Source organism: Nerophis lumbriciformis, linkage group LG15, assembly GCF_033978685.3.
Source record: "Nerophis lumbriciformis linkage group LG15, RoL_Nlum_v2.1, whole genome shotgun sequence".
NCBI classification, from domain to species: domain Eukaryota; kingdom Metazoa; phylum Chordata; class Actinopteri; order Syngnathiformes; family Syngnathidae; genus Nerophis; species Nerophis lumbriciformis.
Window position 1 is genome coordinate 37,736,403 of NC_084562.2, and position 27,536 is coordinate 37,763,938.

General features: G+C 39.5%; 1 protein-coding gene across 1 annotated transcript; it reads left to right on the forward strand.

Annotated features, from left to right (window-relative positions):
• Positions 1 to 249: 249 nt before the first annotated feature.
• Positions 250 to 27,377, forward strand: LOC133616250 (uncharacterized). The gene is made up of 13 exons (XM_061975436.1): positions 250 to 381; positions 2,078 to 2,274; positions 7,246 to 7,383; positions 9,180 to 9,297; positions 9,419 to 9,605; positions 10,586 to 10,727; positions 10,822 to 10,977; positions 11,095 to 11,150; positions 14,668 to 14,843; positions 14,973 to 15,373; positions 15,699 to 15,795; positions 19,593 to 19,896; positions 25,436 to 27,377. The coding sequence occupies exons 1-13, from the start codon at positions 259 to 261 to the stop codon at positions 25,609 to 25,611; spliced, it is 2,271 nt and encodes a 756-aa protein (XP_061831420.1). The 5' UTR covers positions 250 to 258; the 3' UTR covers positions 25,612 to 27,377.
• The last annotated feature ends 159 nt before the right edge of the window (positions 27,378 to 27,536 follow it).

A 27,536-nucleotide genomic window follows, 5' to 3' on the forward strand; every position in this document is an offset into this window, starting at 1 on the left:
ATGAACTGCGGGCAGCAAATGGCCCCTGGGCTGTAACTTGGACACCCCTGCTCCAAACTCATCGGGTAGAATGATTTTATGGTCTGAACAATGAGGCTATGAAAGGTTTGGAGACAAAACCAATGAAAGCAAAACATTTGACATTTCAGTGTATAGCAGGTTAAACCTGTTGGGTGTACTCCAAAGGAAACGCCTTTCAGGTCTCTAAATTGAAACTGACTCAACAAGCGTCTGTTTGAACATATTCTCTCCGACATCATGGCAGCAAGCGCCATCCTTCTGCTGCTGTTTGCGTTACTGGGGTTTGGCTCAGCTGAGGACTTTTATGGAGATAGTGTTAGTTTTGTTCATCCGCACAAGGACCCTGATGGATATTTTAAGGTACAGTAGTACAATTTATACAAACATTTCCTTTCTTGTTGACTGATTGCAGGTTATGCAAGTTTTTTTGTTTTTTTTTAGATTTGTAGTTAGTCTGCAGCTACTCAAGATAAACAAAACAACACTGCACAGTGGTGCATTCCTCAGCCAGGTTGAGGATTGGGTAGGAATCTTGGTTCCGTTCCATGTTAAGTGTAAATAGAGGTCCGTCTCTGTCAGCTCTATGACTGACAAATGATCAGTCCATAGTGTGACCTGGAACTACAAAGCGCATAAGATTAAACACTTTACCGACCCTCATACTACTCTTATTGGTAAAATCCATTCCAATACATTTTTGGTATTTACAAGTCCTTTTGCAAATAGCGGTCAAACTATCTTTTCCTGCTCAACTCACTTGTCTTTATCTCTACCTTAAAACTCTCTTGTAGCCTTACGCTCTTACAATAGGCGGTAGAATCTTTGGGCGCCTCACGCTTCGGTTCGATTCAGATTCTTGGGGTAACGATTTAATTGAGTACCGATTCTCAATATAACACGATTCTCGTAACATATTATTTGATGTATAAATTAAGATAAAACTTTTTCAGAACAGGTTACAAAAGCTCCTCTTGTCTTCTGACATTTAAAAATGATTTTCAAAAATATTACTTACAAAAATCACAGAATGTTAATTAAAAGAAAATAGAGCAACCCAACTCCAACCCAATCCCAGCTTTACAATATGTAGGAGAGACATGTAAAAATCAATTGAGAAGATATACAAATACTATACTTCTTAAATACAATACTTAAAAAAAGGAAAACCAAAAACTTATAAAAGCAACAGTATCAATCAGGCAATAAATCAATCACAATTTATTTGTATAGCCCTTAATCGCAAGTGCCTCAAAGGGCTTCACAAACCACAACAACAGCCCCTGATCTAAACCTACATCCAGGCAAGGAACAACTCCAAAAGCCTGAGATGGGAAAATAAAACATCTTGGGAAGGGGCTGCAGATGAAGTGTAAAAAACTGGCAATATTTTTTTTGAATAAATTCTCGAAAAATTATAAATCGATTTAGAATCGGAGTACAGAAAAATTGCGATTTAGATGTGAATTGATTTTTTTGAGCACGGTATATGTATTGTCTTTGACGGCTTGTCATATGTTCTAAAATGTAATTGGCATACCAGGTTAAATAAAATGTAGATAGATAAGATAAGAAAAAAGTATAATCTTTCTGTTAGTCCAATTTCAAGGTATTATTTAGTGGTTTCTTCTGTCTTAGATTACCAGCTTGTGTCAATGCTGCTTCACATCACATTTTAAACACATTTGACAATTAAAAAGTCAAGGTTATTTTCAATCCGTCAAAACCAACTAACAGAAATTGGATATCTTTGTACTACGAGATACTCTGCTGTACTCACAAATATCCACACTAAATTGAATAAGTTTGTAGTCTTTCTATGTGGCGTTTGCATGTTCTCCCCGTGACTGTGTGGGTTTCCTCCGGGTATGCCGGCTTCCTCCCACCTCCAAAGACATGCACCTGGGGATAGTGTGTGAGGGTGAATGTTGTCTGTGATGGCCCTGCGATGAGGTGGCGACTTGTCCACACTTATATATATAAATAATAAGAAGGTCCTATGTATTATTACTTGTCTGGCATTTTTTTTTTTTTTATAAAACTCTTTTAAACTCCATAGGTAGCCTTTCATCACAGACAGAATGGCAGGAATCATTGTGATTATCCGTCATCCTATACATGCATGGAGTGTACGAGTTTCGACAACAACAGCGTCATGCAAACAGACCAGGACAACTCAGGCCAGGACAGGTGGTGTCAGTCTGAAGGACATACGATGGCCAAAGTCTCCATGGACGCTTCATACATTTCCCTAAGGTACATGACCAAAATGTATTCTATTTCTTTTTTTTAAAGTACACCTCTAAGAAAAACGGTGTAAAGTATGTCTTAACTGCACTTAGTTAGCCAATGATGTGCCCATTAATTCATGTTTACAACATCTCTGAGTTTTTCCTCCATGTGCTTGCATGGGTTTTCTCAGAGTCCTCCAGCTTTCTCCCGCATTCCAAAACTATGCATTTTAGGTTATTGTGTGAATGTGAATGGTTGTCTGTCTATTAGAACCTTGCGATTGACTGGCATCTCTTGCCCCAAAGTCAGATGGAATAGGCACCCAGCTCTCCATTGACCCTAAGAAGGGGTTGAATGGATTAATCGAATTAATGAACTCAATCACTAAAACTTTAATTCCAGTCAGCAACATTTCTGCTATCTGTAGCTATGTCCACATAATCATTAAAGTTATTAATATTAATCCCTTTTTTTTTATTATTATTTTTTTTATCCCAATTCTCCCACTTAAATGGGAACTGCATTTTTGGAATTTTGCCTATCGTTCATAATCCTTATGAGAGACATGATGATGGATGTTATTATGTTTTGCATTCTAAATATTAAATAAATGTGATCAAAAGTCCCCTTACAATGGAGCCTAAGGGAGTCGCTTTATTCTGCCTCTAAAGCCCTAAAAAAAACATCCAAACACCTCCATTGAGGTTTTATATACATGATGTAAGTATATATGTAATGTACATTTATAATAACATTTAATATTTACTTATTTCGATCATTTTAAGCGTACGCAGCGCATTCATTTAAAAAACGCATCGTTACGTTTGCTTTTTAGGATGTTCATATATTCCCATTTAGATGAAGAATGACCATAATTTTCACAAATAAGTCGTCTTTTCGTGTCGTTCTCGCCATTTCCGGGTCCTAAATGGCATTCAAAGTGTATCAACTTGTCAGAATATGTCCTCAGACTTCTTCAGGTGATATGTATGATTTATGATCTACAATTAACTTCCAGGGAGCAAGGAAGCGAGGAAACACCGCTCCAGTCGATTATGTCAAAATTGTACACAGGCTTGTGATCATGGTGCCGCTATAAATAGTTCATCTGCGTTAGCGCTTATAATAACAATATCACTAATACCTGGTTAATATTCAAGTCCCAAAGTATACAGTAAATGGAGTAATGTTGGCTATTTTTGAATGGTTATTTATTGGATTTTTTGGGGCGAAATAGAGGACTTCCCATTGGCTCTGCTGTAAGCGAACTTTTATTTATGTTTATTTTCAAGTAAGAATGCATGAAAAAAAAATCCATCCTTCGTCATGTCTTTCATAATGATTGACAGGCAAAGTTCCCAAACAAGTGCCGTTCCCCTTTAACCTTTTCCCTTTTAAAAAGTTAAAGTTGAAGTACCAATGATTGTCACACACTAGAGATGCGCGGATAGGCAATTTATTTCATCCGCAACCGCGTCAGAAAGTCGTCAACCATCCGCCATCCACCCGATGTAACGTTTGATCAGAACTGCACCCGCCCGCCATCCGCCCGTTGCTATATATCTAATATTAATAAAAATTTAAAAAAAAGGGTGAAAACTACGCGAATTGCACCTTGTGCAGACAAGATTTTTCGATCGGACACGGAGGAATTAGCGATGTAAAAGACCACGTTGGGACAAAAAAACACAAGTCTAATGCCGTTGCTAGCGATACAAGTGGAAAACTTTCAACGTTTTTCGTCGCCCAAACAGATTCTTTGGATGTGATAAATGCCGAAGTTTTATTTACGGAGGCAATAATTGAGCATGGACTTCCAATCGCACTGGCTGATCACATGGGACAGTTAATAATGTAATGCAACCTTTAAAAATCATTACGCTGTGATCGCGAGCCCAAAAATAAACTTTTCTTGCATGATAATGTCCAGAAAAATTCGCTTTATATTACTATAGAGTCCTTTTAACGAATGAGTTTGATGGTTTATCACACACCTTAAATGAAATTCCATGGCCACCGTCCTGCTCTCTATATCAACCAGGGTGAGCCCCACCCCTTTCGTGAGCGCACTGCGCTCGGAGTGACCACGGTTACGCGCCCCCGGCAACAGGGGTGGCAAGCAGGTAAGCTGCGCGGGCGGAGCGCGCGGAGTGACCCATGTTACGAGCCCCCGGCCACGGGGGTGGCGGGCAGGTAAGCTGCTTACCTGCTGCGCGTGACACCGGCCGCGGCGAAAGCGGACGAGGCGGGGTGTCGGTGCGGTGGGCGCGGTGGTGACCCTGGACGTGCGTCGGGCCCTTCTCGCGGATCGCCTCAGCTACGGCTCCCGGTGGGGCCCTCTCGGGGGAAGGGGCCTCGGTCCCGGACCCCGGCGAGGCGTCCCTTCTTCGCTCCGTAAAAGTGTCCATCTCTTTTCTTTTCTTTTTCTTCTGTTGTGGCATATGCTGCAGGTGCCTGCTCGTTTTTCGTATGTGGGTAACAACATTTAACTATGTATATATATTTCCCAATTGGTTTAACTGCCACCCGCAAAAAAAAATTAAAAAAAATATCTAATTAATCCGCCCGACCCGACCCGCGAGCGGATAAAATCTTATTTTTTTAAATTTCATCCGCCCGATCCGCGGATAATCCGCGGACTCCGCGGTTGTGTCCGCAAACCGCGCATCTCTATCACACACACACTAGGTGTGGCGAAATTATTCTCTGCATTTGACCCATCACCCTTGATCACCCCCTGGGAGGTGAGGGGAGCAGTGAGTAGCAGCGGTGGCTGCGCCCGGGAATAATTTTTGGTGATTTAACCCCCAATTCCAACCCTTGATGCTGAGTGCCAAGCAGGGAGGCAATGGGTCCCATTTTTTTTTTTGGAAGACTTTGATATCACTCGGCCAGGGTTTGAACTCACAACCTACCGATCTCAGGGCGGACACTCTAACCACACTTTTACGCTAAATTGCTATGAAAGAAACTGATATATTGTTAACCTGTTTACATAGTGTATTGCCATGTACTTAGCATATGCAGCGTGATTTATCAATATTCATCATCGTTTTAGGAGCACTAGTTTGCGTTATATTTAGCACGTTTGAAAAGGACCTACAAACTGACAGTTCTACACATGACTGTGATGAGGAGTGCGCACGCTGTAAAGACAGACGATGGACAGAGAATCCTCCATCCTACGTGTACATTTCAACATATTTGGATGGTCAGAAATAAAAAAATATTAGACACATCATCTATTAAGCAACATCCTTTTAGGATTTCATAGCTGCTAGATGACTTAAGGGACTGATTAAAACAAACTCAATTGATGCGTTTTGGTGTCATTTACTATTTTTTAATGATGTTTGTTTGTTTTTTAAATAGAGTATATATTACTAACATATATCATGATAAAAACGTAGCATGCATTTTTTGGTACACTATTTTTTGGTACACGATTTTATCGATTGCACACGCTGCTTCGCGCAAGGTATTTAGATTTTAGTAAATCATGTCCTAAGGGCCTTATCTACTAAAGGCTTGCGTGTACTAAAACGTGTGCAAACTTTATAGCAGATCAACTAAACCTGTGCACAGAGATTTGCGTCTCTGACGTGATTAGAATAAGGAGCACAACCCATTTAGCATATCTGTCTTCATGAATATGCTGTATATATGCTGATCATCGGAACGGCCACAATACTAGGAGGATGGGATGCAAATATAATCATTGAGCAGGCGCAATGTGATTTATCAAGGCTGATTACTGTTCTGTAGCACTAATTTGCATCTTTATTCATAATGTCTCAAAATTACGCCCAAACTGATACAGTTGCACATACAGCTGTGAGAAAAGATGTGCTCATGCTGCAAGGACAGACGATGGACAGATAATCCTCCGTCCATGTATGTGTGTCAACATATTTGGACTGTAATAAATAAAAATAATTAGGCATATTGTAATACATCGCATAACATCATTCAAATGGGTTATTGCACTCCCAATAACTCAATCCACATTAATTTGCTAAAATGTGAAACTTGCAAACAAAAACAATTTTGCTCAACATGTTTAATATGAACAGTTACTTGAAACATCTTAAGAAAACCTACATCATTACATAAAAAAATATTTTTGGGGTTATTTTTTTTTTTCTCTGAAAAGGATCTTTGAGTGTCCCGTAAAGTACTACATCAGGGTAAACTGGGTATAACACATGGCACACGGACAAAGCTTAACCTATTGTTACTATAACAATCTACAAGGTTAATGTAGGTTGCTTCTCTTTCTCCCCCTCCATTTTTCTGCATTCTTTCGTATCTCAAGTTATCATTACGTATATGTATTGTTGCATTTGAACAACTGTATTGTTGATAATAAAAGTAAAGTATTGGTATTGTTCATTATCAATAGCGCTATTTCTATTGGTATTTGAATTGCTCCATTTGTAGTGTAATAATGCTCATTGTCATTTCTGTATTATTTTTTATTTTCGCTAACTACTTATTTGCTATTACTTTTACCATCATATTTGTACATTTCATATTTGCTGATGTTGCTCTATTGTTGTTGTTGTTGTTGTTTGCTGTTGTTGTTTTTGTCTCTCTGTCTAATCCCCCTCTTGTCCCCACAATTTCCCCCTCTGTCTTCTTTTTTTCTCTTTCTATCCCCTCCTGCTCGGGCCCGGCTGCACTAAATGATAATATAAATACATTTAATAAAGTCAAATACAAATAAGGCAACAAGAGAAGTATCCTACACTTCTCTTTTGTAAAGTAAATCTGAACAGCCGACATGGGCATCTACATCAACTATATGATTTGCCTGAAAAGCTGGACAAGACAAAAAAAAAAAAAAAAAAAGTACTACATCATTTGAATGATTATTAGAATTTTTATACGAGAATTATATTCATTATGTAGGTTCTAATGTTCTAACTTTCTAATGGATCTGTATGTATTTGTTTATGCTGAATATCAGTGTAGGAATAACAATATTCTTTTCAGTAATGCAGGTTGCTGCTGGGCAACTAACAACGATGCAAAAACAAATTGGACAGGCCATGCCCATTTGGACCTCAGTATTCGATCTGACACCAAAGATTTTAACAATTGTCCTGTAACTACGACGGTTTCCTCACTAAGGTAAAGAACTATTATTTTCAACTCAGAGATTCTCAGTCATACTTTTGTTGAAGACAAAAAGAATGACTGGCAGTCATCCATTATCTGTTGAAAACGTTTCACCTTAAATCCAAAAGGCTTCTTCATTTTTAATGTTTAGTTGTTGAGTCTCCTTATTCATGATTCTGGTGAGTGTGTCCTTGGGATGGTGGTAGGGTTGCCAACCTTTTCTTTTAAAAACTAAATTGTCCCGTATTTATAAACAAATATGAGCTGTCAAGGGACGCACATTGTACCGTATTTTTATTACTGTGAAATTTAAAAATATATGTAAAAAACACAGACTTTCTTTCAAACGACAACAGCTTGACCACAGTCTGCTACAGGTTAAGCCAATGGATGCCAGCGTGATTGATCGCTCGCCTCTCAAACTCATTGTTGATCAACTTTTCTGGCATATGTTCGTTTTTCCTTGGATGCTGTCACTCTGCCTCAATGTACCTTAGTAGCATTAAAGGGGTCCTAATATGAAAAAACAACTTTTCTTACCTGTTGGTACCTGTTTTTGTCTATTTCTGGGATTAAATCTCTCAAATTTTGAATAAAACAATGGAGGCACGGCGCAAATACGAATAAAACAATCTAGCCTTTTTCAAAACATACTCCAAATGAGCCGTTAGGAATTTGAGACTTTCGTTACGTATTTTGCCTTAGTTACGTCAGCTTATAGCTGCATATATGGTAGAGATTTACCTGAAGAGCTTTTTTAGTTGTAGTCCAAAGTTGTAGTCATTAAGTTCCTTCTATTTTTATCCTTTTATTGTGGAGCAGACTAGCTCATACATGCAGATGCATTCTCTGCTGTTGCCATTTTTGATACAAAATAGCGTGTACTTCTAACTTAAATCTGTCAGTAGACTCAATATGGAAGCACTAAAAACTACAACATGGTTGAAGAGTAAAAGACGCAGTCGAAGGGGACTTGGCCTGGAGAGGAATTCCACACGTAAATAAGACCACCCACGAATTGGCGCATACTGAAGAGACAGTCGGAAAGTGGCTTGAAGATTGTTTGTAAGACAAAATCTTTGCAAAATTTGGACCAAAGCTCATTCATCATATCGTATGTAGACCACAAGGAAGTGTTTTAAATATATATATTTAAAAAAAATTGTAAAATGACCCGTCAAAGTTTAATTTAACAACTCTGCTCTCTTTTTGTTATTAATACAATAATGTCTTATTCTCAAAACACCAGTTGTTTATCTAAGTTGTTGAACAAAATTATTGTGTGTCCAGCTTTATGACAAATGACCACAATAAGGCATAAAGACAATAATTACACATTTTAAGTGAAGCTCTGCATCATAAATAAAGCACAATTTAAATATTGGCAGTCATATTAATAAAACACAAATATCTCACGCCTCTTTTTGTCAAGGTAATTGTCATTGTGATGAAAGTTGAGAACCTGCTCTACCATAACACTAGACACTGAATTAACACTGTTTTAGGTTAAGCAGGACATACATTTGTTAAAGAAAGATGTTTACTTTTCTTTTGTTAAATCAAGCAGGAAATAATTATATTTCAGTCAAAAATATTTTTGTTCTGGTAATTTATTCATTTTGCACAACAAAATAATTATTGAAAAAAGACTCTTCACCAAAAATACACAACTGAAGAAGCCTACTGATGAAGGGTTAAACATCTTCAACAAACAAGAAGTGTCCAGTTGCCTTGATTCAGTCTTTGCAGCTAAAATAAATTAAATATCAATTGTAATTACCTGTGTCTATTTATCTATTTTTCTGCAGGGTGCCCCAGAACTGTTTTTCAGAGATTCATCTTTTGGCTTATGATCCAGATGGAGATAATGTGAAGTGTCGTTTGGTTGCAGATGTTGCAGTTCATGCTAACATTACTCTGAATACGGTAATTACTGAAGATAAAGTGTCAAAATAACTAAATAAATCCTGGATAAAAGATTGCATACACAATTTTAAAATAATATCCTGAATGGTAAAGATCTCCTCTGTTTTCTGTGTTCATCCAGTCTACCTGCACACTAGACAAAACAGGGGAGGTCAGTGATGGTGTCTATGTGTTTGAGTTGATGCTTGAGGACTTCCCCACAAATAACCTTAATTTATCCTACGCAAATGGAACTTCTACATATTGGGAGAGCTCTAATGACAACTCACCACCACTCTGCAGCCTAAAACTGCAGTTTCTATTAGAAAGTAAGTCATTCATTACACTATACAACTTCAAATGAGTTGAATTATAGCAGTAGGGAGAAGGTAGGGTCAAAATCTCATTGGCATATACCTTTAAAATAAAAATATAGAATGTGAGGTAGAAAAGCCAGAACAAGAGACGCTCAGCCCTGGTGGAGGGCTCAAAAGTACAAACTGTGAAGACCATTTCAGTTTGATGGTCTCAAAGCATGACAGATTAGTAAAACCTGGAAGTCATTCAAAACCGTATTTATGGTATGTCTGGTAATGATATGTCTTAGTCAGGTAAATATTGAGCGCATATGTATTTCGTTGACCAAGGACTGCCTGCCACAGAGCTGAACATCATCACGACTGCAAGTAAATTCATTTCTAACCGAGACACTGGTAAAGTCTGGAGAACTACAACAATTCCATATCAAAGGAACAGATACAGACTCAGGAACTAGGACCAGTCTTTGCTTTAAGCAGAGACTACAATCAGGACAAACCTGGGCACACATGGAAACAGGAAGAGATTACGAGTGAGGACAACTGATATTCAAGGATTTAAGGAACTTTATTGTCTTACCAGCACACATAGAAGGCGAGGGACAGCAAAGATGACCAGAACTTGGTCTTTGAAGGAAATTTAGGCTACAGATAAAGACAATTTTGCCATAGATGTGTCTGTTTGCTGTACTCAAGGCACAGACGAGCTGGTGGGGAGGAGACACTGGTTGGAGCAATATGATGGCTTCATAATGCTAAACAGCAAGGAGGGGACTTAGTCATCAGATATAAACAGCAAAAAGGCCAGTCACTTTTTCGTCAAACTTGAAATCCAGTATCATACCAGGAAAAAGCATTAGAACTAAAAAGCAGCAGAATTATCAATCAATACAACAATATTCAATATATGTCAGCGTTGTTGTAGTAATGTTCCAATGAAGATTTCAGTTCATTTGTTAAAGTTGCAAAAATGCTTTGGGTCCTTGTTTCAGTCCTCTCACCATTGCCAGTCTGCGAACATGGTCATGTGCTGCCCAAATACTTGTACCCAACACCCAAACATGGCGATGTGCTTCATGCCACAGTGGGACACAAATTCATGCTTCATGCAGAAGCACAGGCTCACCATGCCACGTAGGTTTTGCTCTGGAGTATAACAAACATTAGGTCCATTAACTAAATCTAATAAAACAGACATAATGACTTCTTATTTTTTGGTTCCTTGAAGCATTACTGACTTCCAGGTCAGTGGCCCTTATAACATGACTAAAGAGTTCAGTGATGATCAACATGGAAAAGCTGGGCTTAAGCTGACCTGGACACCACAACACAGTGATGTGGACCGAGTTGCTCCAGTCTGCTTTACTGCCGAGACAAATGAATCGTGAGTGTTCGGTACTAATATGCATGCAAAAGTTATATCAGTCATTCAGTTTATTGTTATTGTTTATTCCATGCAATGAAATCTATAAAATTAAACTGTATCTGCTTTGTGTTTCAGTCAATCAGAGATGAGGTGTGTTGCAGTTGTGGTGAGCGAACCGACGCCCTTCCATGGTTTGTTATTAGGCTACATTTAAGAAAACAGACAAAGAGTGGTATCTCAGTTTTACATTGTCCTCGCTTTTCATCGTATTTGGTTTTTGATGCCAATTTTCAACAATAGTTTGCTCATGTCCCCTTTATCAGTCTGCGGACTGCCCAAACAAAAAACTCCACACTTTGGTGACTTAGTCTTTTCGTGTTAGGAATACACTGCGTGAGTCCAACTGTGTTCGTAACATGTCTTTATTACAAAACATGCCCATTAGCTTGCTCTCAACTTTCCACCTGGAAGTTATTCTCTCAATCACCCAGCGTCATCACCGGTTAACTCTGTCGTTCTTTGCTAACTAACACAATTACACAGCAAGTCTGTACTTTATTAATTGAGTACAACTGCAAAATGAACTAAAAGGGGCACAAGAAAGTTGGAATTAAAGGCACTTTGGTAAAGTAATCGAAAAAACATTATTGATTTTAAGACTGAACTTGTAGCAAAATGCGACAGTTGCGTTTACGTTGATATTCCCTCCCTTCATACCTTTACTCGTATCTACAGTATGTCTTTGCTAACAAGTATTTTCAATAAAGGTAAAAGTGATGTTCAATGTTAATTCATCCATTCTGTTCATAATTTATTTCACGCTGGGGTTTTTTTGCATGTAAAACTATAATTATTTTCAATAAAATCGAAAAGATAATTGGATTATTTTCTATGAGGAAAATGGCTTTTTTGTAATTATGATTTTGTCTTTGTCTGACCTTATAAAAGAAAACAGAAGAAAAACCTCAATTTTAAATGTACAAACTCAATCAATCATTGATTTTTCTTAAAAACATTTTAATATAAACAGTTCCAAATAATCAAACCAAAGTTGATCACAAACCCATTGACTTAATAAACATTTTCACAGGGAAACATGTCATCCGCGCTGACAAATCTAGAAATTTCAAATTATTAATGAACTGTGAGGCTGATGTTTAGTTGATTAAATGTACTTATCATCAAAAGGAAAAGAGAGAGCTTGCAAAATGCTTTAGTTGGTGTATCATTCAGGCCTTTGTCTTACATAAGATTTCTTCCTGTCAGATGCACATAATAATAATAAGAATATATGTATCGTAAACAATCATCATCAAACTTTAGTTCGGACACAAACCTGGCCCATAGTATAGTAAAAACGAAACAAAGTCATACAAATGAAAAAAACAAACAAAAATACAAACAACACACATAAATGTTCATTTAATGCCATAGAAGCTAAGGCGCCAGTGTTTCCAAAGAGTCGAGAAGAATCCAACCAAGCTTTTTACAGTCGAGTCTGTCATATGAGCCAAGATATTTCTACAATAAGCACATGAGTTCTGCTTTATCTATATTAGTCTCTTTGATCATGAGCAAATGTAATATAATATTGTACACAGTGCCGGCCCAAGCCTCCATGGGGCCCTAAGCAAAATTAGATTTTGGGGCCCTCTATTTCTGCCAATAATATTGATTGATCATTCACACACCTACTATAAACTCATTGCGGCTCTGGCAGTGTTGTTTACATTATCCTATTGTCAGCCTGGCATGTCTTTACAAATGACATGTCATTTATAAAGATATGGGGGTGGCCCAGTTTATAACATAAATAATACCAATGTATGAACGAATGATGTCCAGAGTGCCACATATGGTTCCTAATCTTAAAATGTAGAAAACATTCAGCTACAAGAGTGGCCTGGGGTTGAACAGTCCAAGTGATAAAGCTTTGCATTTACGGTAAAAGTGTCATCTTGTCTCATCAGTCTTGTACATATTAGTCTTTAATTACTAGTTTATATTTTTAGTTAATTGTTCATATTTAATGTTTACTTTGTACAAAGAGAGTGCAGTCTACTGAAGTTAAATTCTCAATAGTTTTCCCCTTTGAAAGACGCAAGGGAAATTCCTTCCATTTCACCATGTTGCTACAATGATCTTCACTGTTTTCATGCTGTTTCAGCAGTGCACCTATGTTGACCCAATCCAGCTGTCCCTCGGCTGCCAGTTTTTAGGACTTTTTGGAAAATAATTTGCAGCAAAAGCAATAGACTGCATCTTTACTTCTTGAATAAGTCAGCCAGCTACGCTTGACTTTTTCTCCATTGACTAGCTGTCTGTAGGTATAATGATAATGAAAACTTCGGCCATCATGCCATTTGGTGAATGAAAAGTTCTCCTTAATAGACAGTGGTCCTCTGATCACCTGCTCAGTCCTGTCTGAATCTGAGAGGAAAGAAGGCCACTCAGCTGGGTCAACTGGCGGAGCTGATGATGGTCCATGGTGTGAAGGGGACGTTGTGGTGGAAGTTGCTGAGGAAGTGACCAAAGAAAGACAATGACTAAAAAAGAAGGACCTATAAGGTCATTAAATTGCACTGTTGGACATAATTATTAATCTCAGAATGTTCTGCAGTACAATGAGCAATTACAAAGGGTGTTTTGCAGTTAACTTACTAGATAAATCAGCTGTGGTTTCAGACATGGAGGGGACAGTGGGCACAGAGGGTGGAGGTGTGTGAGAGAGCACTGTAGAGGATGGAGATGGACCTAAGATGAAATACATACATACATACATATAGGCACACATATTAATGAGATACTTTGACTATATTAATTTCCCTTCAAGTGTAATGTTTATTCTAAGAAATTAAATGTATACTGTATGGTGACAGTCTTTTCCTCACCTGATTCATCACTCACAGTTGAGCCTGAGGATGTGGACTGGCTCTGGGCTGATTCTGTGCCTCCAAAGTATTTTAACAATGCTCCTGGGGAAGTTTCACATAACTTATGAGTTGATGTAAAAAATAATGTTTATTTTACTCAAATAAATTACCGTGCTCTGCTGCAAACAATTTGTGCAAACAACATATCTCACTAGTAACCTGATGCTAAAAACATATTGCTAGCACCTGATGCTAAAAACATATTGCTAGCTAGCTAACGTCACCTAGCTAAAGCTAATTACAGCTACAAATCTCTTTGATAAACTTTTTATTACCAAGTCATGCAAACATACCTTTATCATGGCATTTTTTCTCCTCTTCCACTTTCTTCTTCTTCCTTTTTTCTGCACCTGAAGGATATGTCCTTTTTTGTGACATTGTTTTGCCTCTATCTGCGCTTTTGATGCCCAGTGCGCACTGGCATTGCACGGCGGGCGGCAAACGTCACAGGTGCAGCAGAGGCAGTTTTACATTTAAAGAGAGGCAGGAAGAATCACTAGGCCTAGATCAGCAGCAGCACTCTGTTGACCTAAAATTGTGTTTTTGTACAATAATATATCTTTGATCATTTAGAAATCATCAGTCAGACTCGTACATGCAAAAAATAAAAAATAAGAAATTTTTGTTAATTGCTTTTGGGGGCCCCCTGGTGGCCGCGGGGCCCTAAGCAAGCGCTTAGTACGCTTATGCCTTGGGCCGGCTCTGATTGTACATGTGCTAAAGGTAAACATTATCCCTAATTGTTGCCTAACATTTGGATGAACTGTGATCCTAGGTAAAACAGATGTGACGTGCATGGCAGACAAGATGATGGTTGCCATTGAGAGATCTACATTGCCTGATGTGGATGTGAACTATATCTCGCTTATGGATCCGTCATGCTTGGTCACTCATAATGATACTCACATCATGGGATCAATGATGTTCGGCAACTGTGGCACTACATTTGAGGTAATGACATTTTTTTGTGGCTACAATATTATATCCCATTTCCCCCGCCACAATGAGGGATTCCTGTGAGCTGCTGCCAATTTCCTGTCATCTGTCAGTTTCCATCACATTTGTTTTTCCTATAAACAGGAATCAGACAACTACATATTCTTCAAGAATCAGATCCAAACATTACGCAAGCCAGATCAAGTTGTAATCCGAAGAAAGTCAGTGAAGATCAGCTTTTCTTGCCAGTTCCCCAAAACCGCCAGCATCTCGTCCAGTTACAATGTCCAGAAGTCCAACTACGTTTTCAGCGACTCTGAACTGGACAGCTTCAGTTATTCTTTCGACGTGTATACTGATGGCAACTTCACAGCTAAAGTGCAGCCCAATGCCTATCCAGTGGAAGTTGAGTTTCTACAAAAGATCTTTTTAGGCATCAAGGCTGACTCAGAACTAGCCAATGTGAGTTTCTTTGTGGAGTCATGCAAAGCCACCCCGGATGACAACCCTGACAACGCCATCTTCTATGACCTTATCAAGGAAGGGTGAGTATAAGTGGTGTCACAAACAGACACAAGATTAGTACTAGAGCTATTGACAAATTGTACATTTCCACATGCATACATGAATGCAATGGTGCAATGGAAAGATTCACGCTCTCCATATCATACTTTATAATTGGTTATGTTTGTGCCCAAAAAAAGATTGATTTCGTACTTTATTTGTAAAGATCCGACCAAATAACCCCAACTGTCAGCTCTAGCTAGAATTAGCAATATAAGTAAAAAAAATTGTGTTGGTTATTATTTGAATCCCTTAATAGATATAAAGTACTTCCTCTGACATGTAATATATTTATTCTTCCCCCAGATGTCTGAAAGATGAGTCTCTAAAAGTCCAAGCAGTTGATTCAATGACATTCCACATGGAGGTTGAAGCCTTCAGATTTGATGGAAGCAATAATCAGGTAATTGAACAATATGTTATCTGTCATTCAACCGGTGTTGGGTTAGTTACTGAAAACCAGTAACTAGCTACAGTTACTAGTTACTTTATTTCGAAAGTAACTCAATTACTAACTCAGTTACTTACACCAAAAAGTAATGTGTGACTGTGAAAAGTAACTATCTAGTTACTTCTATTTTTCTTTTTTTCTTTTTTTTAAAGCTCCCATTAATGCCCTTTTAGCCTTCATTTCAGTACTGTTATTGCACTGGAGAATAATACAGTCTGTTGATCAACTTGACAGGCATTTGCATCACTGAACTCTGCAAAGCAATGTGGTCTACATATAACACACAAAGACAAAGATATGTTTCAAAGGGCCAATTTATTTCAGGCCAGAACAAATTGACAAAACTATTTTAAATAGCTGCAACATAACATACATAAGTAACAAACAGCATAATAACAACATAGCTGTAAACCAAGGAAGTACATTAACTTTAACTTTACATACACAAAGCCTAACCAGGCGTTTTTTCTCTCTCAAGGAATTCTGAAATAAAATCATGTCTGAAGCCCAGAACACTCTAAGCATTTCCCCAGTTTTAGCTTAGAGAAAAGGAAAGATTGACCTGGCCCACTAGGATCCCTCTTTATGTTTGTGAACTTTATAGTCTATACATTTAGAGCAGGGGTCTCAGACACGTGGCCCGTGGGCCAATTGCGGGCCGCGAGACGTTATTTTGCGGCCCGCACCTTAATATGAAAATTTAAGGTTAGTGCGGCCCGCAAGTTTTATATGAATGGCGCTTAACAGCGTCAAACTTGCCAACCCTCTCGATTTTTCCGGGAGACTCCTGAATTTCAGGGCAACCATTCTCTCGAATGTCTGCCGATTTTCACCCCCACAACAACATTGTAGGCGTGCGTAACGGCACTGCCTTTAGCGCCTTCTACAACCTGTACAAACAGCGTGCTAGCCCAGTCACATGTTGAATTTGGCTTCTGTACACACACGTAAGTGACTGCAATGCATACTTGGTCAACAGCCACACAGGTCACACTGAGGGTGGCCATATAGACGAGTTTAACACTGTTACAAATATGTGCCACACTGTGAACCCACACCAAACAAGAATGACAAACACATTTCAGGAGAACATCCGCGCCGTAACACAACATAAACACAACAGAACAAATACCCAGAATCCCATGCAGCACTAACTCTTCCGGGCTAGAATATACACACCAGCTACCACCAAACAATGCCCCCCCAACCCTGCCCCCCCCCCCTCCTTCCGTGCGTCGGTTGAGGGGGGCGGGGTTTGGTGGTAGCTGGTGTGTATTTTCTAGCCCGGAAGAGTTAGGGCTGCAAGGTGTTCTGGGTATTTGTTCTGTTGTGTTTATGTTGTCTTACGGTGCGGATGTTCTCCCGAAATGTGTTTGTCATTCTTTTTTGGTGTGGGTTCACAGTGTGGCGCATATTTGTAACAGTGATAAAGTTGTTTATATGGCCACCCTCAGTGTGAACTGTATGGCTGTTGACCAAGTATGTCTTGCAGTCACTTACGTGTGTCTGCAGAAGCCTCACACAACATGTGACTGGGCCGGCACATGTCGTGCCATTTGCTGTTTGACGCCGGTATCATGTTAATTAGCTGCCTGAAAGCGGGTGACTCCACTGTATAAATAGCCTGCATGTCTTCTGGCACATACGCTGCAATGGCTCTATCAATGTTGTCCTGGCTAACAGTGCCTCGTTAAAATCCAGCCACTGTTGCTTAGGAGGTGAAGTGTGTCTCTCTTTACTAGCTTCGTCAAAGCATGTTGCTTTTGTACCTGTTTCAGCAGATTTGAATTGCTGTTTTGGGCAGTAGATGGGATCTTTGATCCAAGACACAACTTACATTTAACTAAAATGCTTTTTTCTTTGTGCTCGACAAAAGAAAAGTAGTGAGAATATCTCCATGTTAAGAAACTCGACTGCAGCTACGCCATGATCAGAAACGCCCCCTCCCTCCCCACACCCAGACACACTCAGAGCGCGCCTCTTCCTTGTGACACAAGAGATTCAGAAGGACGACACCGCAGTGCTCCAATAAAACACACTCAGATCTTCTGTTTCTAGCCGATACTACATAAAAAATAACATAAAATAACGCAGTAACGCATCATGTAGTAACAGTAACTGAGTTATTGAATATAAAAAATATTGCATTAGACTATTAGTTACCGCCGAAACTAACGGCGTTACAGTACAAAGTAACTGCATTTAACTGCATTAATCAGACACTAAGCCAAGATAAGTACATAAAAAAATGGACTTGTTTAACAGTTGGATTTGGATTCAGATAGATCACAAAGAACCACAATTGTTCAAAGTGTGTTAGTTTGCCTGGTTTGGGGAGTGATCGTGTCGTGCACTGTCCCTGTCGTACGCTGTGAGTCAGACGGAATCGTCAAACGACTGTACAGGGAAAATGCTACGATGGCCTAATGAGTGGTAGTTCGACAACTAATGTTTTTTAAAATGACCCACCATCTATCTACAGTACACTGTAGTTTTTGATCTTCTATCAATGGCCACAACTGGAGCAAGGGCCGGTCATCATCCGGCCAATGCATTTCAATGGCAGGATCTTGAGACTATCCATCCATCCATCCATCTTCTTCCGCTTATCCGAGGTCGGGTCGCGGGGGCAGCAGCTTAAGCAGGGATGCCCAGACTTCCCTCTCCCCAGCCACTTCATCCAGCTCCTCCCGGGGGATCCCGAGGCGTTCCCAGGTCAGCCGGGAGAGATAGTCTTCCCAGCGTGTCCTGGGTCTTCCCCGTGGCCTCTTACCGGTCGGACGTGCCCGAAACACCTTCCTAGGGAGGCGTTCGGGTGGCATCCTGACCAGATGCCCGAACCACCTCATCTGGCTCCTCTCGATGTGGAGGAGCAGCGGCTTTACTTTGAGCTCCCCCCGAATGACAGAGCTTCTCACCCTATCTCTAAGGGAGAGCCCCGCCACCCGGCGGAGGAAACTCATTTCGGCTGCTTGTACCCGTGATCTTGTCCTTTCGGTCATGACCCAAAGCTCATGACCATAGGTGAGGATGGGAACGTAGATCGACCGGTAAATCGAGAGCTTTGCCTTCCGGCTCAGCTCCTTCTTCACCACAACGGATCGATACAGCGTCCGCATTACTGAAGACGCCGCACCGATCCGCCTGTCGATCTCACAATCCACTCTTCCCCCACTCGTGAACAAGACTCCGAGGTACTTGAACTCCTCCACTTGGGGCAAGATCTCCACCCCAACCCGGAGATGGCACTCCACCCTTTTCCGGGAGAGAACCATGGACTCGGACTTGGAGGTGCTGATTCCCATCCCAGTCGCTTCACACTCGGCTGCGAACCGATCCAGTGAGAGCTGAAGATCTTGGCCGGAGGAAGCCATCAGGACCACATCATCTGCAAATAGCAGAGACCTAATCCTGCAGCCACCAAACCAGATACCCTCAACGCCCTGACTGCGCCTAGAAATTCTGTCCACAAAGGTTATGAACAGAATCGGTGACAAAGGGCAGCCTTGGCGGAGTCCAACCCTCACTGGAAACGTGTCCGACTTACTGCCGGCAATGCGAATTTCACGCCTGCCTGCAATATATTCTTTAGTTCTTTAATTCATGTCATTGTAGATATTTGACTATGCTTCATCCTAAACATTTCACAGTACATTTTTCTCACGAGAAAAATTGTGAACTGTATTATACCGAATGTTTAAGACAGTTTAATGTACTACATTAATTAATACTGACACTTCATCTTACAGGTGTACATTACCTGCACTGTCCTCATCTGCGACACCAACAATCCGTTCTCCAGATGTGCCATGGGATGTCACAACGAGGCGTTCCGCAGACGCAGGAGATCAGTGGGTGTGCAGTCCTCTATCCAGTCCCTCATGCAGGGTCCATTTCAGTTTGTCTACGAGGCTCTTCCGATTGCTACTGTAAACCACGAGGATGTCATGATGAAGGTAGCTGATGCTGAGGAGATGAAGGCCGCCGAACGGGTGAAGATTGCTGAGATAGAGAACAATGCTCTGATGAAAAAGAGTGACATGCTTGTGCCAGGTATCTACCTACCCACCTATAGGGGAAAAACTAGAAACCTAAGGGGTGCTAATAAATAAAAACATAAAAATGTAAAAATATAAAACAACTATCTTCAAGGGTTACAATACTTCTGGTAAAGTGAGTTGAAACTACAATGAAATTAATGAAAACATTCCTTACAAACTTGTGATTTGTTTACGATGACAAAAAGCTAAGACATTGAAAGGCATTTTTCATTTTGTTGGCACAAATGGACTGGATGTGACGCATAGCGCTATCTTTGTGAGGCCAGAAGTGTGTGATCAAGAGGTGTCTTGACTGTGACCATGTTTTGACGAGAGATTGTTGGCAATAAAGCTGTGTCTCTCGAGTTCCTGCCTGTCTTGTATGTCGTCAAAACATGACCACAATCAAGAAACCGATTCTCAAACCAATCACACCCTTCGGGCCTCCACAAAAAGAAAAATGAACTACAATATTAATGTTTTGTTCAGATAGATTAACAAATACTGCACAGTGGTACCTTAGTTTACGAGCTAATTGGTTCTGTGACAAGAGCTCGTAATCGAAAATATACTCGGATCCCAGATCAACGTTACCCAAAGAAATTATTTGAAATTCAATTATTATAAACACCTCAATTTTAAAGTTTTTGAATAAGGAAAACTGACTTCTAGATAATAGAAGTCGAGATTTTTAGTCTAGACTTCTAGATAATAGTTTTCCTGAGGGATCTCTCCTGAAGGAATCAATAAAGTACTATCTATCTAATAGATCTTGTATCAAAACAATAGAATATTATACAAACAACTACAGTAGTTGTATACGTTAGTAACAATAATGCACAGCGTTTACTTTCGAGTGCGGATTTCTACAGTGGCTTGCTACTCCTTTTGTCAAACACACCATTAGAAGCTTCTCCACATTTTCATGGATAAATGTCCGCCATTTAAATATGATTTCAATTCCCTCATTCTGCTTCAGTATGGTGCAGACTAGCAGTGCTACTCTTGTATTGCTTTGCCAAGTTGGCTACACACACATGGCACATCTTGGTAATTTTTTTTAAAGATTTTTTTATTCAGTTCAGTGAATAGCATCTTGTTTTTCTCCTCAGCACTTTCCTTTACACTCACTTTCTTCATTCTCAGGGGTGGAAAAAACTATCTAGCACTCAAGCTATTGAGTGAGACACCGGATGTTACAGGGTTCATTGTGATAATCGCTAACTAGTGTTGAGGAGGCGTGTAGCCCGAGTTTTTGTCCACCACCTAGCCGAGGAACAGCTCCTATCCCCAAAAAGTTGTGAGCTGGAGCACTCGTAAGCTGAAGAACCGACACTGGACACTGAAAAGGTTTAAGCACCTTTGATGAATAAAGTTTGACCCTTCACTTTTTCTTCATGCAGCCCTCAGAGGAAAAATGTTTGAAAGTTTGTCGATATTACAGTACTCATTTGCGGCAGTGTTGAAACACAGATGCTATTTTGCTATTAATAACACAATGAAGCACTTTGCTAAATGCTTTGTGTACCTTAAAAGTACAGTTTTACAGTCGCCATTAAACGAGGGCCATTTTAGTTGACAAAGACGTATCCAAAATAATAATAATACATTTTAAAGTTTTTCTCTGCATTTTGATCGTCTACATGAATGTTCTTGGTTATAGATATAACTAGATATGTCAGTGCGCTGTAGAAGTCATTCTGAGCAATGTGCCTACGTGGCGGCTATCTTTGCATGGACCACCTTCTCATTCAAAGGGGTCATATTATGGAAAACCACTTTTCCCTACCAAACCAAGGAGGCATGGTGAAGATATTCATAAACACTTTTGCCTCTTTCCAAACGCGCTGTTTGGAATCTGAGACAATAGTGATATATTTTGCCATAGTTACGTCAGCGTATATCTCCATGTATGGTAGAGGTTCACCAAAAGAGCTTTGGGCGAGTCCACCATTTTTATTCAGTTGTAGTCAATATGTTGCCTATTTTTCTCTATCCTCTTGTTGTAAGGCAGACTGGCTTGTACATGCACATGCATGCTAAAATCCTCCCCTGTTGTGTATAATAGCGTATACTTCTAACTTATATCTGTCAGTAGACCCGATATGGAAGCGGTAAAAACTACAACATGGCTAATGGGTAGAAGACACAGTCTAAAGAGGCTTGGCCTGGAGGAGCGCTTTGACACGTAAGTGAGAAAGCCGTTTAAAGACAGCCTGTCCTGTAAAACATAATCTTTGCAAACTTTGACCAAAGAACTACCATTACATGGGAGTTTCAAATGTAAAAAAAAAACATAATTTTACCCCCTTTAAGACAATGCATTGCAATGTGTTGTATATTGAAAATAAATATATTGTAGCATACTTGCCTTATGTGTGTAAATGCAGATTAATCGTGCAATTTATTTTAGACTTAGACTTAGACTTAGACTTCCTTTTTATTGTCATTCAAATTTGAACTTTACAGTACAAATAAGAACGACATTTCGTTGCATTAGCTCATGGTAGTGCAGGATGTGCATTTTGATTGCACCTGCTCGTTAACCTTAACCGGAAATGGTTACCTAAAAAGTTGCTTTACGGTCAGTGATCAGATCAGTGCATACGTCAGTGCAAAGATTAGTAAGGACACGACAACTGGTGTGATCGCTGGCAAATTTCACTTCAAAATACACACAGATGGAATTTTAAATAAAACAAATACATGATGTGCATTCAAGTAGAACAGGGGTGTCAAACTCAAATACAGAGTGGGCCAAAATTTAAAACTGAACAAAGCTGCGGGCCAAGGTTGAACAAATTAACCTTTTTGATAGGGACCCAAACAAGTTTTGCATTGTATATTGAACAAGCAAGGCTTGTATAAGTTTATAGTGACATGCAAAATCGAGTTTCAAATAATAATAATAATAATTAAAAAATATCAATGGCATTTCAAATACAATTTAAATAAAAATTGAATGCCTCTTTTCTATTTGCAGCCTTCTGAGGTAAATATCAACATTAACTTTTTCCACAGGCTAATAAATTTGAAAATAAAATAATAAATAAACCAACCATTCATGACTTTAAACTGCTCAGTTTGCAACACACTGATCTAATCTGATGTGCCCAAGCCAGATACCTGCCATCTTTTCTTGGATGCTAGTTCATGAATGTCGGGGCTCAGGCTTTGAGCTGAGGCATCTTTCATTACCGAACGAAGGTGTTCATCAGTCAATATATCTCGTATTCCACAGTCCTGGGGGCGTGCCTTACAGAAACTGCTTTTAACGTCCTCTACGAGCTGACGTCACATCCGCTTTTCATCCCCTCTGACAACGTGCCCGCACAGTCACAAGATATGAGCGGCTTCTGTACGCACACTCACGTGAATGCAAAGCATACTTCATCAACAGCGATACAGTTTACACTGAGAGTGGCCGTATAAGCAACTTTAGCATTGTTATAAATATACGCCACACTGTGAACCCACACCAAACAAGAATGACAAACACATTTTGGGAGAACATCCGCACAGTAACACAACATAAACACAACAGAACAAATACCCAGAACCCTTTGCAATATACACCCCCGCTACCTCCAAACCCCGCCCCCCCCCCACACACATACACCTTGTAGCGTCAGGTTCCAGGTGTTGTGCCGGATAATGCACCCCTGGCGTAGAATGCACCCCCTGACGGGAGTGTTATATCAACTAAAGCCCACACTTAAAGTTTCCACGTGCAAGATTGAATGTATTTGAAAAAGTTAGTTAATAAGAAGCCAAAAGTGCAAAAAGAATAATGTTCGTGTTGGAGGAGTTGTGAATGAATGAAATATGAAATCCGTGCTGCAGTCGCTGCTGGGCCACAACATTAGGTACACCTGCAGACTGCAGCACGGATTTCATATTTCATTCATTCACAACTCCTCCAACACGAACATTATTCTTGCCGGGGGTGCATTATCCGGCACAACATTGTGCAGACCCAACCGCAAGATATGTGCGGCTTCTGTACGCACACACACGTGAATGCAACGCATACTTCATCAACAGCGATACAGGTTACACTGAGGGTGCCCGTATAAAAAACTTTAGAAATATACGCCACACTGTGAATCCACACCAAACAAGAATGACAAACACATTTCGGGAGAACATCCGCACCGTAACACAACATAAACACAACAGAACAAACACTCAGAATCCTTTGCAGCACTAACTCTTCCGGGACGCTACAAAATACACCCCCGCTACCACCAAACCTCCCCCCCCCCACACACACACACACCTAGTTGCGTCCCGGAAGAGTTAGTGCTGCAAAGGTTTCTGGGTATTTGTTCTGTTGTGTTTATGTTGTGTTCCGGTGCGGTTGTTCTCCCGAAATGTGTTTGTCATTCTTGTTTGGTGTGGATTCACAGTGTGGCGTATATTTCTAGCAGTGTTAAAGTTTTTTAGTCGGCCACCCTCAGTGTAACCTGTATCGCCGTTGATGAAGTATGAGTTGCATTCAATTGTGTGTGCGTGCAGAAGCTGCACATGTTATGTGACTGGGCGAGCACTCGTTGGACTGGCTGAAAAGCAGAAGTGACGATTTTCGGGAGGGGCACTGAAGTTTGGAAGTCTCCCGGGATATAATAATATATAATCGGCGGGCCAGCTTTAGTGTTAATACAATATCGCCTCAAGGGCCAAGTGAAATTACACGTGGGGCCAAATTTGGCCCACGGGCCAGAGTTTGACACCCATGGTCTAGGGAGACCGAAGTGTCCGTTACGTGCTCATTCAGCAAGGGCTCCGTGAAGCTTGTCCATCACGACACTCAACGCAATCTCCGTAAACCGCTTCCACCACATCTTCTTGTCAGCTAGCAATTAGCGCTCGAGTTGCCATCTTGCGATCAGCATGCTCGTTGTCGGCTAGCAATTAGCACTCTATTTGTCAGCGAGTAATTAGTGTGTTAGTTGTCAGCTCGCGATATAGTTGCCAGTATTATTGGCGATCCAGTTGTCAGCTAGCGCTTAACACCCTAGTTGTCAGCTACCAATTAGCCTCTTCTGCGTGGTTACTGAATGGGATAACTGAATCCTGCTATTGATAATTTATGTCCTTTAGTCTAACTTTCCTTTTTACAATTAGTGTGTTAGTTGTCAGCTCGCGATATAGTTGCCAGTATTATTGGCGATCCAGTTGTCAGCTAGCGCTTAACACCCTAGTTGTCAGCTACCAATTAGCGCTCTAGTTGCCAGCAAGCAAATTGGCGCGTTAGTTGTCAGTTAGTAATTAGGGGTCTAGTTGCCAGCTAATGATTAGCCCTCTGGTTGTCAGCTAGCGATCAATACACTTGTTGTCAAGGTACCTTTAGGACCAGTTTAATGTAAAATATAATCATAACTTCATACATGATATATAAATAGGGGGTTCCTGCTCTTTCGCTCCATCAGTTTGAGGGTCTTTGGCATGTAAAACGTTGAAGACCCCTGGTCTAAATACACTCTTGACCTTCATACAGTATCAGCCCACTGATCAACAGTATGGTATCACATCTTTTATTCTTTTTTCAGTTTCTTCAGAAACCCAAGGACACATGGCAATCAAGGAGATGCTCAGCAGCAACATCAGCACTGGGCTCTTTGCTGCGGCGTGCTCATTGTCCGTAGTAGTGTTGGCAGTGGTTGTCGCCTATTACAATCGAAAGCGCAAAGAAGACGAACAGAAGCCTCTTCTGCGTGGTTACTGAATGGGATAACTGAATCCTGCTATTGATAATTGATGTCCTTTAGTCTAACTTTCCTTTTTGCAAACTGATTCAAATCCTGATGATGGAGAAAATGGATGGATGGATGGAAACACATTATTGCCTTTTTCAAATATTTTGCATGCCATTATCTTTGATGGTGGATGATTTGACACGGGCCTGGATTTTTTGGAAGCTGGACATTAACTAACAAAAGTTATTCACAGTAAAGTCAAGTATTTTAGGGCGAACTTTCCCATGAATATAAATTCAGAAAGTTGATAAATGACGATAAAATAAATTGTTACATCATGCAGTACTTAGAATTGACTGACATAGTTTCTGCCGTGTGACAATCACATCTCCAAATTGGTTGAGATTGGCCTATTTATTAAAATGGGCATACAGTACAGTGTTCGGTATATTTTTAGTACATTGTAGTACGATTTTATACCAAACTACATAGGGTTTAGAGTGTATAAGGTGTTTTAAAAGCATTGGAAGTGTTTATAAGTGTGTGTAAAAGCTTTGTGGAGTGTGTGGATGCATTATAAAGTTAATAAATGCATATAATATTAATAAAAATTACAAATTGAAAAGCATGTCTACTTGGCAGAACTTCGAGGGAACACTGTATAATTAAAGAAACAACAGTATTATCTGAAAATCAACTGACAATGCCATTTGAAAAATATAATATGAAAGGACAAAGTTTTATGCTCAAAAATATAAAATTACACTTTTTTGTATGAATAGAAGATTAAAACCTAAGACACCACGGATCACCTTTCAAGCTATTTTTATAAAAAATACCTATTTTACCTCTTTTTAGTCTGACTGACTCGACTGACTGTTTTTGTTTTGTTTTTCATCAGCATACAAACATCATCTTACTCCTTACTCACCTTGCAGGTCAATGTCATCATTCTAAGTCTTTATTTCCTGTGTCTCTACACTGTTTACAAACATATATATGCAGAAATCATAAAAATAAAGTGCTTAAAAAAATCTTACTCCTTACTCACCTTGCAGGTCAACGTCATTATTCTAAGTCTTTATTTCCTATGTCTTTACACTGTTTACTAACATATACTGTATATGCAAAAATCATACAAATAAAGTGCTTAAAAATATATAAAGATTTAGCTTGTTGTTGACAGCAGGGAATAAGTTAAAAAGAAATGGAATGCAGCTGTAAATGTTAACATTGTGAATGCTTCTGAATGTTTGTTTAAATAACACGGGCCGATTCAGGCCACAGCTGAACACAAACTGGACCAGTTTGGCTGCATGTGCAGTAGTTTAAAGCTGTCAATCAAATCTCCTTACGTAAAACTAAATTCCATTCAATCTTGTTTACCCGTTTTTGAATAGCACAATATCACATGTCAATATTGTGAGGGGTCTCAGCAATTAACATCAGACACTGACAATAAAAACATCACATACTACATAACACATGTAGCCATTCTAAATATAGGTGAAATAGTTGCACTTGTATTATTCAACCCTCATTGCTTACTAACTAATGAAAATTCAAGACGTTTCAATTATCCTAAACAACAACGTGTGTAAGGTCAAGTGTTGGCATCATGATTGTGGTTACTTGAAACGATCTCAGAATAGTATGAGGTACAAAATGTTGCTATAATAGTAGACTTAGACTTAGACTTAGACTTCCTTTTTATTGTCATTCAAATTTGAACTTTACAGCACAGATAAAAACGTAATTTCGTTACATAAGCTCATGGTAGTGCAGGATAAAAAAGCAATAAGGTGCATATATAAATAAATAAATATATATAAATAATATATAAATATATATATAAAACAAATAAATATATATAAATATATATAAATAAATAAATGGATTACTGTACAGATAAACAGTAGCTTTTCATTGATTCAACGCTAATAATGTCTTAGGC

Coding starts and splice junctions, on each gene's coding strand:
- LOC133616250 (XM_061975436.1), top strand. CDS start 259: ATGGCAGCAAGCGCCATCCTTCTGCTGCTGTTTGCGTTACTGGGGTTT. Junction 10,978..11,094: donor ACTGCCGAGACAAATGAATC/GTGAGTGTTCGG, acceptor TTTGTGTTTCAG/TCAATCAGAGATGAGGTGTG. Junction 15,796..19,592: donor TTGATGGAAGCAATAATCAG/GTAATTGAACAA, acceptor TTCATCTTACAG/GTGTACATTACCTGCACTGT.